This window comes from Poecilia mexicana, unplaced genomic scaffold (genome assembly GCF_051168715.1).
Source record: "Poecilia mexicana isolate PSO_F unplaced genomic scaffold, ASM5116871v1 scaffold_14, whole genome shotgun sequence".
Lineage (NCBI taxonomy): Eukaryota > Metazoa > Chordata > Actinopteri > Cyprinodontiformes > Poeciliidae > Poecilia > Poecilia mexicana.
In genome coordinates, this window is record NW_028263383.1 from 388625 (window position 1) to 405800 (window position 17176).

At 40.5% G+C, this 17176-nt stretch overlaps 1 protein-coding gene and 1 long non-coding RNA gene across 12 annotated transcripts in view; one reads left to right on the top strand and one right to left on the bottom strand.

Moving 5' to 3' along the window:
- Positions 1-17176, top strand: part of LOC148155417 (uncharacterized) — a 354212-nt gene that overhangs the window by 38398 nt on the left and 298638 nt on the right. The gene's annotated exons all lie outside the window — the stretch shown is intronic.
- Positions 1-17176, bottom strand: part of LOC106914852 (seizure protein 6 homolog) — a 50315-nt gene that overhangs the window by 7899 nt on the left and 25240 nt on the right. Inside the window, exons 4-8 of the mRNA XM_088012480.1 lie at positions 10899-11084; positions 9980-10148; positions 9110-9276; positions 8831-9025; positions 6616-6754 (exon numbers count right to left, since the gene is read on the bottom strand). Coding sequence (XP_087868606.1) covers positions 6616-6754; positions 8831-9025; positions 9110-9276; positions 9980-10148; positions 10899-11084 — 856 coding nt within the window. The remainder of the gene's footprint in view (positions 1-6615; positions 6755-8830; positions 9026-9109; positions 9277-9979; positions 10149-10898; positions 11085-17176) is intronic.

The following is a 17176-nucleotide window of genomic DNA, read 5'->3' on the forward strand; positions in this document are numbered from 1 at the left end:
AATCACATAGTTATACCCAACCTGTAAACGTGTAACTTTTTAACCTATGTGAAATAAAAATTAAGGAGACTTGGTGTAACATCAAGACCTGTCATTTGTGTTGCTTTTAACGGCTTGAGAGCATGAATATTGGGATCAAGGGTGGAATTCACAACGTCGACTCTGCCGTGTTACTTTCGCTGTGATGTCACCATCTCTCGTTTTTCACACTCAAGTATCAAGCGACTGGGAATTTCATCTTACTGCTGTTTGAGCGCCCACAGGTTTTCAGGTAATTACTAGCGAAATGAGCTAAAAAGCGAACGATAATGTCACGTTACAGGTTTAGTTTTGAGCATCCAGCATTCGGAGGCGAGTGAGTAGTTCTTGATGTAGACAGAACGTTGTAGAGTGAGATTAAATTATGTTATTTTTTGGTTATTGTGGTGATATTTGTGTTGCTGCACAGGAACACATGGTGTGGGAGAGGTGTGGCACTCGTGGTAAAAATCTTTTGACTTGGCTAGTCAAATGTGCAATACAGTGATACTAAAGTGTTATTGTATGCTTTTGTCTTTTTACACCATTGAAACAAACAGCAGAAGTGAAATATGTTGATGAAGGTATAACAATGCCTTTTACACCAAACACCAGCCCCATGGTGAAACATGGTGGTGACAACATAATGATGTTAGGATGCTTTTCTTCAGCAGGAAGATGGAAGCCGATGGGAGTTATTGAGAGGACTGAGATAAGACCAGGGTGATCCTTGAAGAAAAATATGTTAGAGGCAGCAAAATATATGTAAGGCTAGCAGAGACTTGCAGCTGCAATTTCAGTGGAAATATATACCTCTGCAGTAAGAGGACTTCCGGAAATCTCTTATCTGGACGCGTCTTTCTGCTATTAGTGAATGAACTGTAATGGCAAATCAAATCTTCCTTTCGATTTTTTTTTCAACCGAATAAGGCATGAATTTCAACAGCTTACTTTTTGCTCAATGTGTGTGTAACATCTGATTTCAGTCAGCCATCCAAACCCCTATTGGAATATCAGCCACAGGTGATTTTTTTTCCTCCCTCCTTTCTTTTCTCTATCAGTGGTGCTTTCATGGCCTGCAGGTTAACAGACCTTCCAGATGGCCTCGTCCTATTTAGTCAGAATAAAACCTCGGGTGACATCTGTGAGACACACAAGTTGGTTTATTTCTTAGTGAATTATTTCGCTTTCCTCTACCTGCTGATTATGTCATCAAGGCTTCCCAGTTCTCAGCATTTTATTGTTTCCCCTCCAAATATAACTCCCCTTGATTTCAGGATACACTTGAGGGAAGGACATTTGTTTGCCAGTTGGCAGTCTTGCCGAGTGATTACCTTCAGTCACGGCATTTTATCTCTTTTTAAAAGAAGTCCCTCCATTTACTGTGAATAATTTAGAATTTCGCCACCAATGGAGGTTTAAATGACTGATTGTATTAACTTAACAGACCACTTTGAGTGCGTCCACGATCATGGTGCCAGAACAGAAGAATCCAAATGTGTAAGTGCCTTTTCAGACCTCTGACAGGTGGCTCTTTTAAGACTACTGGAATGCTGTGGGGCCACTGTCTATGACCTGGAAGCAGCCAGCGGCAAGAACGACTTAATAATGAGAGACCCGTAGGAATAAAGTGAAACAAAATAACATGCACACAAAATTGAAGAGCACTTTCTTGAAATGTAAAGAACAATTTTGATTAGTGTGCCGTCACTGTGCCTTGGAAAAATATCAATGCCCCTTTACGACTTTATTCTGTTTTATTGAGACTTTATGCTAAATAGCAAAACACAATTTTGTTACGTTTTCAAAAAACCAGTTTTACATCTGAAAATTGAGGCATTCGTTTTTATTCAGCCTCCGTGAATCAAAACCTGTGGCTGAAATTTCAGTCAAGTGTTTTAGGATGTCAAGAAAGTTAGGTTCTATTCAGATTTAAGTCTCAAACTTTTCATGTTTGAGAAGTCGGCTGTTCTCAAACATGAACATGAGCACCACCGAGCACCATCAGTGCAGTGATGGCTAAACTTTGTTTGGGGGAGTTTTGTTCTGCTGAAGGCGAATCTCTGCTCCCGCTGAAGAAAAACATCCTCAAGTCATGATGCTGTCGTGTGTCGCTATGGGGATGGTGTGTTCAGGATGTCGCACAGCATTAGTTTCCTAGCATAGAAACTCCTTGTAAATGAGTCTGTCCTTTAAGAAGGATTTTTTTTTAAGGTTTTATTGACTCTAGTGACCTTTATTTGATAATGGATTGACAGAAAAGCGGGTAATAAGAGAAGGGGGAAGACATGCGGCAAAGGTCGCCAGGCTGGGAATCGAACCTGCAACAGCCAGGCTAAGGACTAAGGCCTCCATATATTGGCTAACTCCTGCAGCACCACAGCACACCTGGATGTTATAAACCTTACTAGTATTTAACCTTCTCCAAAATGATCTATATACATGTCTGGTGTATCTTTTGTGACGTTGACGTGGTTTGTTGACTAGTTTTCTCCAATGTACCTCTGATTCTTGCACAGCTTATATTTATTTACACAAAGTTTAACTAGTGAGCCAACTTCTGAAGGCAATTAGTTCCACTGGATTTTATTTCGAAGTTGTACAGTAAAAGAGGGTGGAAAACAAAGTCCTGCCCGACTTTAAACTCAAAAGTCCTCTTCCACGTCATAATTATGTTATTACTTAATGTTGGTCCAATGCACAAAATCCAAATGTAGCGACTGAAGTTTCTGGTTGCAAGGTGACAAAACATATTAATGAGCAGTCATGAAAGGCACTGTATCTGATGAAATATTTCAGCTTGAAAACACGGTCTTGACCTTTTCAAACTTTTGGAGTGCCGTTTCGAGAAAGAACTTGGGAGAAGCTCTCTGCATACCAATCACCCTGACTCAGCTCAGCAGACAGGATGAGGAGAGAACAGTTGTTTTTCACAGGCCTCTAGGCATTTGTCTCCTTCACCATCCTGACAACTTTAGAAAAGCTACAGCTAATCTCCAGCAACTCGGACAGAATAGGAATTGCTTTCATTGTCACGCTTTTAGGAGAAAGCTTCTTAATCTTCCTAACATGGAGATTATGCATTTAGATTTTTTATTTTTTTTGCAGCTTCATATAAGTTTGAAGCACAAAAAGATACCGTATAATATACACTGACTTATGGGATAGCATGTAATTCTCAGAAACTCCACTAGAGGATGCAACCCACCCAAACTAAAACGCCCCTGTTCCTGGTCAGTAAACATACATAACACTTTAAAGTGGCGCACGCAGTGCAATCGGAATGTTAATCTATATTTGAAGCATTTACTGAGGTGTATCCTACAGGTGGGAATATCAGCTGTAACCTCTTGTTTCTGGCTCCTGGTCAAGCCATGCTCCGCACTAATTAGCAAAGAGCCAGCCCTCCTGTTTGGCCTAAATTAATTAATCAGTCCTCATTATGCACACTGCTCCTCTGTAATTGCCAGCACAGGCACAGTGATGAATGATAACACAGAAAACATTCTCATTAATGTGGAAAAGTGTGTTCCCACCCTTATAATGAGACAGCTCTTATACACAAGAGCCTTTTTGCACACAAACACACCTTTGACACAAATTGCGCGTTGACCAAGCCTATAGGAATGCTGTTTCTCAAGCTAAACGGAGCGGACACAGAGGTAACGGTGGGGTCCGCTGGGATCAGAGGGGCTGCCACGACAGCCACGCCTGACCGACTTTGAGATAAACTAAAGCCGGACGCGGCGCTATTAATTTACAGCGAGCTGCCTCTTGTGGCCCAGATTAAAACAAACATCCAACAGGTAGAATTTAAAGAGAAATCCCTGAATTAAAATCAGATTACCTCAAACCGAACTTGTCTACATGTGCTTTGTTCTCTTAGCTTTTGTTATCCGAGGTACCCTGGTAGACTTTCAACATCAGACATTCATCACAAAGTTCTAATCTTGATCTAAAGAACAGAGAGGGATGCCGGGTCACACAAAGCCCTGTGTGGCATTCCGACACAGGGCTGTTATTCTGTGGAAAAAATCCAAGTGATGGCTCATATCCTAGTGCTCGTAAGCCTGAAAGACAGCTTAGGAAAACCATGTCCTTCACAAACGTCACTGAGATCTATCTGCTTGTTTTGTGTTAATTCAACCAGTAAAAGAAAATCAGCCGCATACGTGTAATTCTTCCCCGTCTTTCGACCTTTTTCTTTCAAAATTCCGTTGTTTTCCTTACTTAGCCCAACACTGCTTTAGCCGTGCTCAGGATCTTCGCGCAATATTTAGCTCTCCGCAATCCAAAAAATATTTTGGGTTACACACAAACTTATTTTGCGAAGCAAATGTTTTCATCTGGTTGACATAAACAACAACAAAAAAAACCCCTCTTCTGTTTCAGGATAAGGGTAGGGCAGAGGTGAGCTTCAGGATCACAGGTTGGGTTAGGTGTCAGCACTGAGATGAGGTTACCCACTGAGCATTTTGGAGTTGAAAATACATTTGAATAATATCAAATTGTTCATAGGCATCTAGTCTTAAAAGGCATTGGTACATCAATCTATCTTGCTTCAGCTGAAATTGACAAGAACAAGGAATATCTGGATTTGAATTTAGGATTATTAACATAATCTTGAGTAGATTAGCTAAACAAATACACACTTTAAGTCAGGAGCACCCAAGTCTTTAAGAGTGCCCTCCTTTAAACACAGCTGGATCAAATGAGTGGCTCTTTTAGCAGATCTTTGCAGAGTGGAGCTACTGCCAGTAACTCAGGCATGTTGGAACAGGGTGGTTATGGATTTATTTACATTGGTAAATAAGTATTGATTGAATAAGTATTTAAAAAAAATACAAATTTGAATCTTAACTTTCAAATATTCCACCAGTGCTGCATCATTGCTGTGTTACATGAGAACAACTTGAGCACAGTTGCCACTGTATGCAGATGTAGTTCTGCTTGGAAATATAATGAATGATCAACAGCAAACGTTTTTCTTTTTCTTTTTTCCTTTCATGCAAACAAAATGAACGTTATCTCTTTTGATATCAGGAAAGCATCTGGAAGTCGTTGCGCATTCAGTGTTATTGCTTGAATGCTTCGTGACACGTTAGATTACAGTGTGTGTCATCTGCCATCCTCCAGCATGGCACAGCTCAAATATGTTACAAATGGAAAAAGAAAAGTGGAAATTAACTCATGCTGAATCAAAAGAGGCAGTCTATAAGCTCTGGCGTAATCTTTGTAGCATTTCTGCATGATTTACAAACATTTTTTTGTAAACCTTATGACTTTCTAAATGAGGTCAATGTGCAGCTCTAGCTAATGTTAGCAGGTGTTTTGCTCAGTAGGTAGGCCATAAAAACACAGAAATAATAAGACGAGGCTCGGAAGTGGTGGGATCTGAAGCTGTTTCGCCTAAGAACACGCATTTCTGTGTTTTTCTTCTTTCAAATATTGACGTCGTCGCCACCTACCCGACACGCTCAACATTTCTGACTGAAATTTCAGATGGCGTACGAGTAGAAATAATGAACGAGCAGATGAAAGATACTTGTTTAGAGCTGCATTCATGGAACAAGTACTAGACAGACAGTGGTCTGTTGCAGCAGAAGACATTTTCTCTGTGTCCTCAAGAAAAAAAATATGGATTTGGAAAAGGCAGCATTTGAAGGAATCAACTGAAAGCCTGTGCAAACGAGGAATCCAACCAGTACACCAGCTACAGCCTGAGTCTTTCCACAGTCTTTGTTTGGTGGGACCTCAGGCGAATTCCTGCCAGCTTAATTTTAACCTCTCGCTGTGCCTCTGCAACTGCTTTGAGCAATAAAACAAATCACTTGTGCTGTATTGTTTTGTGTCAAGACGGATGCACACGCTGAAACGGTCGAATCCCTCATCCGAAACAAGCGGATGAATCTATACAGGATAATGAGACAACATTTGAATTTCTATACAAACACTTGAATCATTTTTTTTTTTCTTGGTTTTAGAGAAATGCTCAATGCGCCGTAAAAAGAAATCAAGGTTATGGGTTATTTTCTTCACTTAATTTAAGACCAATAAGAGGTGCGGAGATGGGAGAAACAGATGTCTGCGTGTGCTTGTGCAAGTGTGATTATGTGAGACAGGAGCTCGCAAAGGTGAAGAGTGAAGGTGACACACACAGTGTGCGTGTGTCCATTATGACATCTGTCCGTGTGTGCTGGATTCCATTTGGGCGGACTGGATAAGTGGCTCAGAGTAGTTCACTTGCCAGAGCATATTCATTTCAAAGCCAACTCCGAGGCAAACACCAGGGAAGTGGGAGCAGGGAGGCTTACTGGCTAATCTGGTCAGAGAGCGAGCTGGAAGCAGGACAGAATTCTTAATGTAGGCGGATGTAAAAATGTAAAAAAAAAAAAATCTAATTAATGAGCGCTGCCACGGAAAGATTTCTCTTTGTGCACAAGCCTGCTGCGATAAGAAAACAGATGAGCAAGTAACGGGAAAAGTCTGTGTTTGAAACAAGAGATGGAGTGTTAAACGCTAGCAGCTCAATCTGACCTCCTCCCTGACTTCCCCCCTGTGTGAGTTCCAGTCTGAGACCTGTGCATGGGCTCTTACACTTGGATGTCAAGCATGATCCTTTTGTCCTCTTCCACATGGATGCCCCAGATGCAGTCCTGCCCCTTGTCGTAGGCCTCGGGCCAATTAGGAGACAACACCACGCCAGCAGAGTCTGTGATCTCTCCGCTGCACACAGCTGTAACACACAGAGACAGCAAAGTCAACAACACAAGGAAACAAACTGCAGCCAATTTACAGGCGGAGGAGTACGATCGAGCCTCTGAAACGCAAACGCTGGTGCAGGGAGATCCTGTTTTTTTATTTTTTTTATTTTTTTATTTAATTCAATGAATCCTGACTTTAAAGGACGAGTGCAATGGAACGTGCACGCTGCTCGGCAGGATCGTTGTAAAACTGTGAACCAGCAATGAGCTACGTGGCGACCGTGACCCAGAAGAGCAAAGAATTTAATTTTCCCATATCTGGCTTTACAAGAACGCTTTTCAATTTTACTCTGTGATAGAGGGACCAGGCAGGCATTAAAGCAACCAAAGTATGGTCAGCAAATTGTGTGTATGCGTGAGCGTGTGGCCTTGCATTTGATACATTGCAGGGCTTTCGGAGTGATGGGTTAGGTTTAGGGCTGAGGTGTGAATTGAGCTTAGATTAGATTTAGGGTCAGGGTCGGGGTTAGGCAACAAAAAGTAATAAAAAAAATTAATAAAAGTCAATGCAAAGTTGTTGTGAAGAAAGTAAGATGTTCTATATGTGTACATAAGATGAGTGTTATAGAGAGCAGGCTGGTTATTAAGTACTGTACATAGTCTGCGCTCTGTGGAGAGTTCAATTCAGGGCAGCTATTGTGTGCCTTTAATCTTGAGCACTTGAAAAATCTGCCCTGCAAGCACACATATCAAAGTAAATCATTCCTATGATCTTAAGAGGGAATTTATCACGGATCAGAGCAAACCAGTTCAGGAAGACACAGTTAAATGCTTTTTGGATTTAATGTCTGAACAAAAGACATCCCCACCTACTGAAATGATCAAGCAAACACCATGAAATCCTTAGATTGTTAGGCCAGGCATATCTGGCTAAGTTTTTTTTTTGTTTTTTTGACTTATTTAAAACATAATAATAAAATAAGACTTGATGCATTATAAGAACGATGATAATGAGATTGTCATGGCATAATCACTTCGTATTACAAAATACCACGATGATATAAAATTTACATTCAAAATATTTCATTTAGATTTGAAACACTTGTGCAATGCGCTCACTGCCTTTATTTAAAATCAAATCTATTCCTTCTAATATTTCCCACAGCTGTTTAAATAATCTAACATCTTAATCACTACATTTGTAATAATTTCAAAATTTATGGGTACATTTAGGCAAATTTTAATAGCATTTTTCATAATTGTGCTTAATGGGCTGAATATTTTTGCTTCATAAAAGTAAAACAGTTATCAGTTGCTCAATTAGGCATCATCCTGTGTAGCCAGGTTGCAGTGAGTGTCTTAACAGACATTCTGCCTGTAGCTTACCAGCTGTAATAAAAAAGCCATAACTGTGTTTTTTTTTGTTTTGTTTCATCACCCAGAAACATTTCTGAACAGCCAAATGTGACAGTTTTATTATCCAAAAGAAAAGAAAAAAAGAACTGCCACAATTTTAAGCTGACATGCGGTGCAACAACAGGTGGGGGAGGGACATTACTGTGTTAGTATGTGCTTCAAATAAACGGTGGTTACTCTATCAGTTTGTCTGGGATCTCATTAGAAGGACTCTTACTTATAGGAAAAAATAACTGTCAGCAAACAATATAATGCCTTTTTATTTGAGGCATAATCATATTTTTCTAGCCAAGTGTGTGTGTTTTTTTTTTTATTTGTTACCTTTTCAACTACAACCACAAAAACCTCTAGAACATCTATATTCGTCTGTATTCTTCGGTTCCTTAAAGTGCATTTATTTTATGGCAACTTTGTTTGCCAGAAATGGACAACTAGGTGTCGTGACAAATGAAATCATAATAACATTATGAAGAAGTACTCCCTTCTCACGCTGTGCAATATTTTCACAGCTACTTGAAGAACGTGCCCAGGGACGGGGATTGGGACGAGGTTTAATGGAGGAGATTGATGAGATGCACGTGGAACTATGAGCCGTATTCCCATACGTATGAAGACAGCAAACACAGAGGAAGGCCAACTGAGCAGGATGTGAATGGGTTAAAATGGGATTCGGACAAAATCTGTTCGCTCACCCCTGCAGGCGGGCTCCGTCTCGTTCCACTGTGGGTTTTGAGAATCCACGCACTCAATCACTACGGAACCTTGCTCCAGCGTGTAGCCAGGATTACATGAGAATTCAACTACCGCTCCCATGCTGTAGGTGGAGTCACTGCTGCTGAAGTTGCCGTACTTTACAAAAGGCTCATAGCACATCCCTTTGGCAAAGGCTGCATTAACAAAGCAAATAGTTAGACTTGCTGACGTCGCCTTGTACAAAATGAGTCACTCCGCAGTCCGCGTGCTCTGCTTGCCTTCGTATCTGATGGCTGCTCCGGTGGATGTCATCGTCCCATCTGTGGTAAACTCCACAAACAAGTGACGGCCTGTGCTGAGCACGCCCTCGTTTGGCAAGTATTCCACTTCGTAGGAGTCATATACAGGTGGAGAGTCAATGTTGTTTCCATTTTTTATCAGCAGCCTGTTTGGAAACACACACCAGCAAAAACAGTCCTGTGAATTAGACTGGGAAGTAAAAACCGAAAAAAATAAAATAAAAAATTACTTTCCACGAGACTCGTCTAGTTGCAGTTGCAACAGCTTTGTGGTAATATCCCAGATCGGTCTTGTAATAAGACGAATGACCATGCATGACAGCAGCCACGTCCATCAGTTGATTCAATTGAAAATGTAATGAATCTGCTGTCCCCTATTTCATGCTACATCAGCCTCCTCAATTCACTGGACTTAAAGAACGCTCTTAAAGGATTGTAGTGACAATACATGCTTTCAAATTCATCCATTACTCTAAAGACTTTGGTCATTAATGACCCTTGAGAATGTAATGCTCTGTTCACATGGATAATGTCATTCAGATGGAGAGTTTAGGGCTTGATAGTATCAGCTATTAGCTAAAGAGAAACACAACAGCAAGTCCAACGTGTTGACTTGTCCTGCAATTTCTTCAGATCTTAATCCCAATGAGCATCTGTGGGATGTAGAGTACAAATAATTAGTCTAAACTTTACAACTGGTAAGGTCTAATGGATCCGTTAGTAAAGGTCTGAGGAAGATGGTAAACTCCTATTGGACTAGTTGAGTCTCTTTCTCTCCTAACAGGTCTTTATGAGGCTTTTTTTTTTGCTTGTTTTTCTTTTTCAGAATTATGTCAGGTATAGCCCAACCTGTCGTCATCCTCTGCCAGAGCAACCTTCTCGAAGTGAATGTGAAGCCGGTGGCCTTCGGGGGCTTCCAGTACCCAGTGGCAGGTCAGATTGTTGCTGTAGTTGCCAGGGAAACCAGGAGAGACGATACGACCATAGGTGGCATTCTTTATCATCCCCCCACAGGACGCTATATGAGAAGAAACCGAGCAAGAGAAGGGAGCAAGAGGATAAAGAGTTAGAGGGTAAAAGCTAGATGAGAAATGTAATGAAACTATGGAAGGGGGATTTCAGAGAAAAGTCACTGTCTGTGCACAGATTGCATCAATATCCAATGGACTGTGGCTGTGCAACACCAGGCAGCTCTCCTGGGCCTAAGAGTGTCTTAACGCGGCAAAATGGCAGCGGTAATGCTATCAGCCGAGAGCAGCTGCATGCAGGCGATGTGAAAGGCCGGAACAGGAAGATGAGCCTTTACAAGCAGGAGACTGACAGCCACATGTGCTAATCAAGGCAGCCAGGTCCGGACAGCTTTGTTTTGTCCCCGTCTCTAAAGAATAGCTCCCTGTGCACAGTTGGTCTCTCAAATCAACTCAGTGGGAGACACTCTGGTGAAAAGCGTTCATTAATCAAAATTACCAGTTTTCTTCAGGAAGGCTGAAGAAAAAAAAAAAAAGGCTCGCTTTGTTTTCGAGAGCTCGATTTTGTTCTCGATTTCAGTTGTTAAAAATGTTAGGAGTTTCATTCTTAGCGAGATGTTTGTCAGATAGTGAAAAACTTAATATAGCTTGGTTTAATGTAATACAAAAGTCAAATAAACCAAACCAAATCACACGTAGGCATGGCTGCGGTCCCTAATACCGGAGCTCCACTCTGTGTCTCTACGACAATTCCAGCTGCAGATATTGAATAAACTTGGCAGAGGAATTAGTTGCCTTACCTACGCATTGAGGTTCTTTTCCACTCCAGTAGGGTGTAGTTGCGTTGCGGCATGTGAGCATTTTGGGACCTTGCAACTTGTATCCAGTAAAACAGCTGAAGTAGGCCTCCCCGCCGGCGTGGAGATGGGTCACTGAGACTTCTCCACCCGCAGGCTCTTTGGGGAATGTACAGCTGAGCACAAAAGCTGGAGAGAAGAGAAAGCCACAGAAAGAAAACAGAAAATAGAGGCATCTTTAATCAGCTATGATAGATAGATAGATATTTCCTATGGAGCAAAAATAAACAGATAATTTGCATACAATTCTGTACAGACAAAATCCTGTCCTACAATGTGCACAACCGCTGTTATTTTGAATCTGTGTTTTGTATGTGTTCGCCATGTTGTGTCCCCCTCTAAATCACTGTTTATCACTGTTAAATATTTGCATATAGAAGGGGAGTGGACTTTTGTTGCCCATTATTTCTTCAAACAAATCAAACACCACATTTCAGCCAACTGTCTCAGTCCTTGTCGAACGTTCACACAATTAGAATCGGTGTGAAATCGAGCATTAGCTCGCTTTCTAGCCTCCATCTGCTATTTGTAATTTTCCAACAAATAAAATATGCAAATGTACAGAGGGATGTTTGGAGCCCCGGTAAATAATAGCGCCGCGTGATTCATGTTACTGCAAGTATGTTGACAAATGAAGGTTTGGCTGATAAGCCGAACGTCGCAGTGGGTCTGTAAAAATGATAGTGGGAGGAAGAATAGCCTATGCTGCGCCTGTCCAAGACGGACGATTGCCGCGGGGTAAGATCAATGTTCCCGGAGTTCCTTTGCATTGTTGTCCTGTCCCTGTTTTTAAATAAATGGTGTAGAATGGGATGAAGTTAGCATAGATAATGAAGTAAGCAAAGCAAGTCTTTAATGGAAGCTATTAAACAACCTTCTCCTCCTGTCTAATAACCGCACTGTTCTACCTCATTAGTGAAGGGACTTTAATGACCACACTAAAACTTTTAAACTCCTTGAAATGTGTGAATAACAGAAACAGCACCATAATTGGATCCAGTGTGGTTGGCGCTACAACAACAAAGGCATTATGAAAGGCGTGTGGAGCAGAAAACAGCTAGAACTTTGACCGGCCTAATTTGAGGAGGCTTCTCAAGAAGGACTCTGACCACGGAGCAACAATGATTCAAGCACACCTCAGCAGACAGCAGGTAGGATTGGCACAAGTTCCACTCATGTATATGTTGTGTTTGCAAATCTGAATGTGGAGTTGTGAAGAAAAAAAAAAAACCTCAGCCAGTAAAGCAACCATAGCTTCGTGCATCCGATTTATGTGGGTGTATGAAACACCCGATTGAAATACGTTCCAGCAGAAAGTCTGAAAGATGAACCAGTTACACTTGAATTGATTTAAGCTAACCTTTACTCTGGTTCTTAAGTCTATCAAGAAGTTCCCCAGCCTCAACATTACAAAATTACAGAGTGAGTAAAGTTAACGGCGGACAGAAAAATGATCCGAAAGAACGACAGCTTGTTCACAAGTAAATCTTTTAGTTTCCTGTTAAAGCCTTTTCCACCTTCTATAGACGGTACTTCTGTCAGAGCTCCAATGCCAAACAGGACAGGGAATGCCAGTAGGTTTTATGTAACTGTACAATTCGATACTCTCGAGTGAAAATGTGTTGCGCAAAGAGATGTGGGGCAAGTGAAGATTAAACTGCACAAAAATTAAACCAGCTCTGTAGGTTGGCTTTGAAGTGTTTTCACTTCAACCAGCCATTTGTAGAATAAAAGAAATGTGATAGGTTTTATGCTGTTACCTTGAAACTAAATTGTCTATTCGAAATGTCATTCTATTAGTCTTTGAAGTAAAACGTAAGGAAAAACAGCCCTAAATGCTTAATGGCCATAAAGGTTTCTCAAACCACTGACTTGCATGTTTTTTTTTTTTCTTCTTGAGCAAGCCACTGGTTTCTTATGAAACAGGTCCTTGCTTTGCAGTAAATCAGTGAGCCACAGGGACAAAGCACTCTGCCCTTGGGTCATCCATTCCATTCATAGTTTATCACTAGCTCCAATGAACCTAGTTATTGCCATTATCATAGCAGCATTTAAATCCCTATTGAGCATACGACGGGGGAGCCAGAGGCAAAAATCGTGGAGCCAATTCCTGAAGTATTAAATTACGTGGTGCTTCCATTCCAGTAGATGTGGTGCTGGGCCATAAAGCCTGATTGTTTTGCCATTAGAAATAATAGATCCACGGTGCAGGCAGCCAGGAAGATTAGCTGCTGGTGCTGTAGAGCCACAGGAAACAGATGTGGAGCTGATGTCTGTTTTTTCTGTTGTTTTCTTGCACAAATGTCAAGGAGAAGACATGCGCATATACAATAAGGTGTAGAGCTCAACAAGTACGAACCAGAATTTTAGACCCAATGTTGCATCATTTAAAGAGCAAATATGAAAATCGGTGTTATTTGCGCTTAAACATTGCACATAATGCTAATAATATTGACACGTACGACTGCTGAAGTATTCAAATATTGTCTGACTGAACACTGTTAATAGACACATATCCAGTTATAAACAGTATGCCACAGCATCATGCTACAGTGTTTTGGTGGTGGTAGCATAGATTAAAAAAATAAAAAATAAATTGTAACATTGCTGATAAAATGCTGCACTCATGCTCTCATTTTCTGTAACCTACCTAATCCTGTTCAGGGTCACTGCAGGATCGCAGTTTATACCAGCCGTTAGAGAGCAAGAGGTTTATATCCTGGACGGGGTCAGAAGTCCATCATTACGGCACACAAATATCAAGGTAAATTTATATTTTCCATTTTTACGTATTCCTAAAACATCTAGACTAAAAACAACCCAATTTGGATTATTGTGCTTTCGTCCATTTGTATTCAACAGCTTGTTGTTCTATAGCCGCTTTGAAAGGTCGTAGGAGGGCTGGAGTCTATCTCCTGCTGTCAATAGGCTCGAGGCGAGGTTCATCTGCTGAGAGGTCACCAGTCCATCACAAAGACAAACAAGAAATAACTATGCGTCCACACACTCACGTCAAAGGGTAATTTAGAATGGCCAGCTAACCCGTCATGCATGTTTTTAGTTGAGGAAGCTGGAGCGACGGCGCATACTTCTCACATGACCTTTTTGCTGTGAGGTCAGGTTGCAACTGCGTGACCATTCAACTCTGAGTGATATTTTTGGTTTTAGTTATACTCTGCCATAGAAATGGTCAAATAGAAAAAAAAAAGAAATTTAAATTACTACACTTTACTAATGTTGGGTTGAAACGACCCAATTTTTGCCAAAGTAGCATAAACCTAGTCTGACCGTTGCCTTCCCAAGCACTTCCACTCGATTCTAATCGCTCTTCAATTCTCTGTCTGGGTTTTCTCCCATTGAGAAGAATTTCTCCGGAAGAAATTCAATCACTGTGAACAATGGCGTTGATTTTTTTTTAATGCTGTTTTAAAACTGTAGTCTTCCTATAGTTTGGCAAAGCCAGCGGAGGAAGTGAATGAAGCTGTTCAGTTCATGTAATTTGGCCAAGCTTCCAAATATCGAATTAACATTCACAGCCGCCTCATTCGGCTTGGCACTTCTCCCTTTGCAGTGGAGGATGGCTGTTTTACAGTGCAAGCATTACACTGTCATCTTACATATGTACGTCACGGTAAAACATTAGCCGTGATAATGTAAAACTGAAAACTTCAACAGAGTCCACACCTCCAGAAAACAATCGTACAAAGCAAATAGTAGAAAAGGGTCTGTTTCTTAAAGGTAGTATAAAACTAGAATTTGTGTTAAATAAATCCCCCCATGCACCAATATAGTGCTTATTTTTCCATTGTCAGGACACAGTTTGTATCTGGAGTAGGATTGTTGAAGACACTCTGTGATTGTGAGGAGATTGCTCTAGCCAGCGCCACAGTCACAGGCCCTCCTTTTAATAAAATAAATAGATGTTTTAAGCATCCTTGAGTATTGACTTTCTTAATAATTCTTATGTTTCATACGTGTATTGACAATGGATTATCACTTAGAAAAATTGGCTGGAGCACTGCTAACAAATACAAAAACCATGAATGAGTATTTTGTATGCAATTGTTATTTTCACCAGCCCCAGATAATCAAAATGAGGGAAATCATTCAAAGGCAGCAACCACTTCTCAAAAAAAAAAAAAAAAAATCATTTGCCATTCACTCACACATCCGTCAAATTAGTTGTGTTTTTTTTCTGCTGCATGCACATTTCATTTGCCTAAGTACTTAAAATTGAGAATGCTCCTCTTCAACCAGTAATGGACAAATGCTATGTGGAGTACGGTAGAATTGTTGAGTCGAGGAAAGCGGTAATAGTGAGTTACCCAATAAATTTGGACACACAAATAAAAATGCATTTCGCTTTAGGTCCACTGACTGCTATATTGTTGCGTGATTGTGTCTTTGAGTGGGTGTGTGTGTGTGTGGGTGTGTGTGTGTTTATTTCCTAAATGAATCCCATCATGTAAGGAGCTGGAATTGGATCAAATTGGCCAAGGTGAGGGCAGGAGATAATGAAACGGGGGCGACAGAAAACAAAACAAACCACGAATGCTGTGTAGATTGGCATTATTGTTTAATGGAAGTTTATTTGGGGAGTATCATTTATTTTCTGTTACGTTGACATTTAAAGAAAATAAAAATTGTGTTGTCAGGGGAAACGTGTGTTGTTCCAATGACTAGTCATTTCTTGTCAGCTAGTGTTGTGATGAGCAGATTTAGCAGCAATCCTTTGTAAGCGACATGTGGGAGGGGGTGACTGTCATTGCATCCATGCCTCATGTCCACGGCTGTGCATCAAGGCATTGCCTTTTACAGAAAGATCGATGGTGTTGTCTCTGGGAAAGTGATTCAGTTGTAAAAAGTAAAACCATCGCTTTGCCCCGATATGGCCTATTGATATTTACGTGGTTGGACAAAATCCTCAATTTTAATGGTTGTTTATTCAATAAAGGCCATTAAAGAGAGCTAACTTTGAACTAAGGGAGGAATTCAGTCAATGCTCCTCAGAAGCCTTGATAAATTGTGAATCACACACCATTATTAGAAGACATGTGGCCACCATAGATGTCACTGCAGCACATTAGTTAAAAATCAGACAGAAAATGCTTGCACACAGCACTGGCAAAGATAAAACTAAACCTATTAAAATCAAAACCTCTTCAAAATAAATGGGGAATTAGTACAGCTGGATGTAAAAACGTTCTGGGTTTTCAATGTTCGCCTAAAAACAAAATACATGCAGGGTGTGACCGGCAGGTGTGTCCTCAAAGCTGGAGGTCGACGAGCCCAATCTGGAGGAACCTAAAGAGCAGCGGATTTAAAGAGGCAGGGGATTTAAACAGCCAGGGGAAAGATTATTTGGCTTTATAGCTGGCAGTAAGGCCTACTACGTCTTATTCCTTGATAATACGAAAATCCTCATCAACAAGCGCCGCCCTCCACCACCCACTGATTTCACCCTCTGTGGGTATCCTGACCTTCCTCCCCTGCAACTCCACCATCTCTAGTTGTAAGCTAATCATCTCACCCATCATTTCCATGACATCCCAACTTTATCTCACTACTTACTTCTCTTCCTCAGTTCCTCAATTCTGTGTTTTTTTTCTGAACCATGAAGAAATTCATTCTCTTGTATCTCTTTGATATCTGTAGCTGTTGCCTGCACAAACGTCTCCAACCAAACTAATGTGCCATGTAATGCATCACATCGCAATAATGTGGGTTAATATGGAAACACTTTATTTCTGACGTTACTGACTTGTAAATATTCAAGTCTTTCTTTATTAAATGTTCACAACAGTGAAACTACTTTATTTATTTTAGCATTCTTTATTTAAGAATGTGCATCATTATGAACTAAACATATATGCATCTATATATTTATACACACACATACTGAATACAACAGAAAAGAAAAAAAGGATTAGCAAACATTTAAATCCATTTCAGCAATCGACGTGAAACTACTTTACCAGTGACTTTGCAAAAGTATGAAAATGTTTTTTTTTTTTTCAAGATTAACTTAAATATTCATAAAACAAAAAAAATATGTTTTTATTGCTTATTGTTGACTTACTAAAACTGAGTTAAAGTGGAGGGATTTTTTTTGCCCTGTTAGCAAGACAAAATCAAAGTCAACAAGCCTTTATTGTGAGAGGTTAATTTATCACATTAATAGAAGAGAGGTCCTACTCCTAACCTAACCAGTGAAAAGAAAT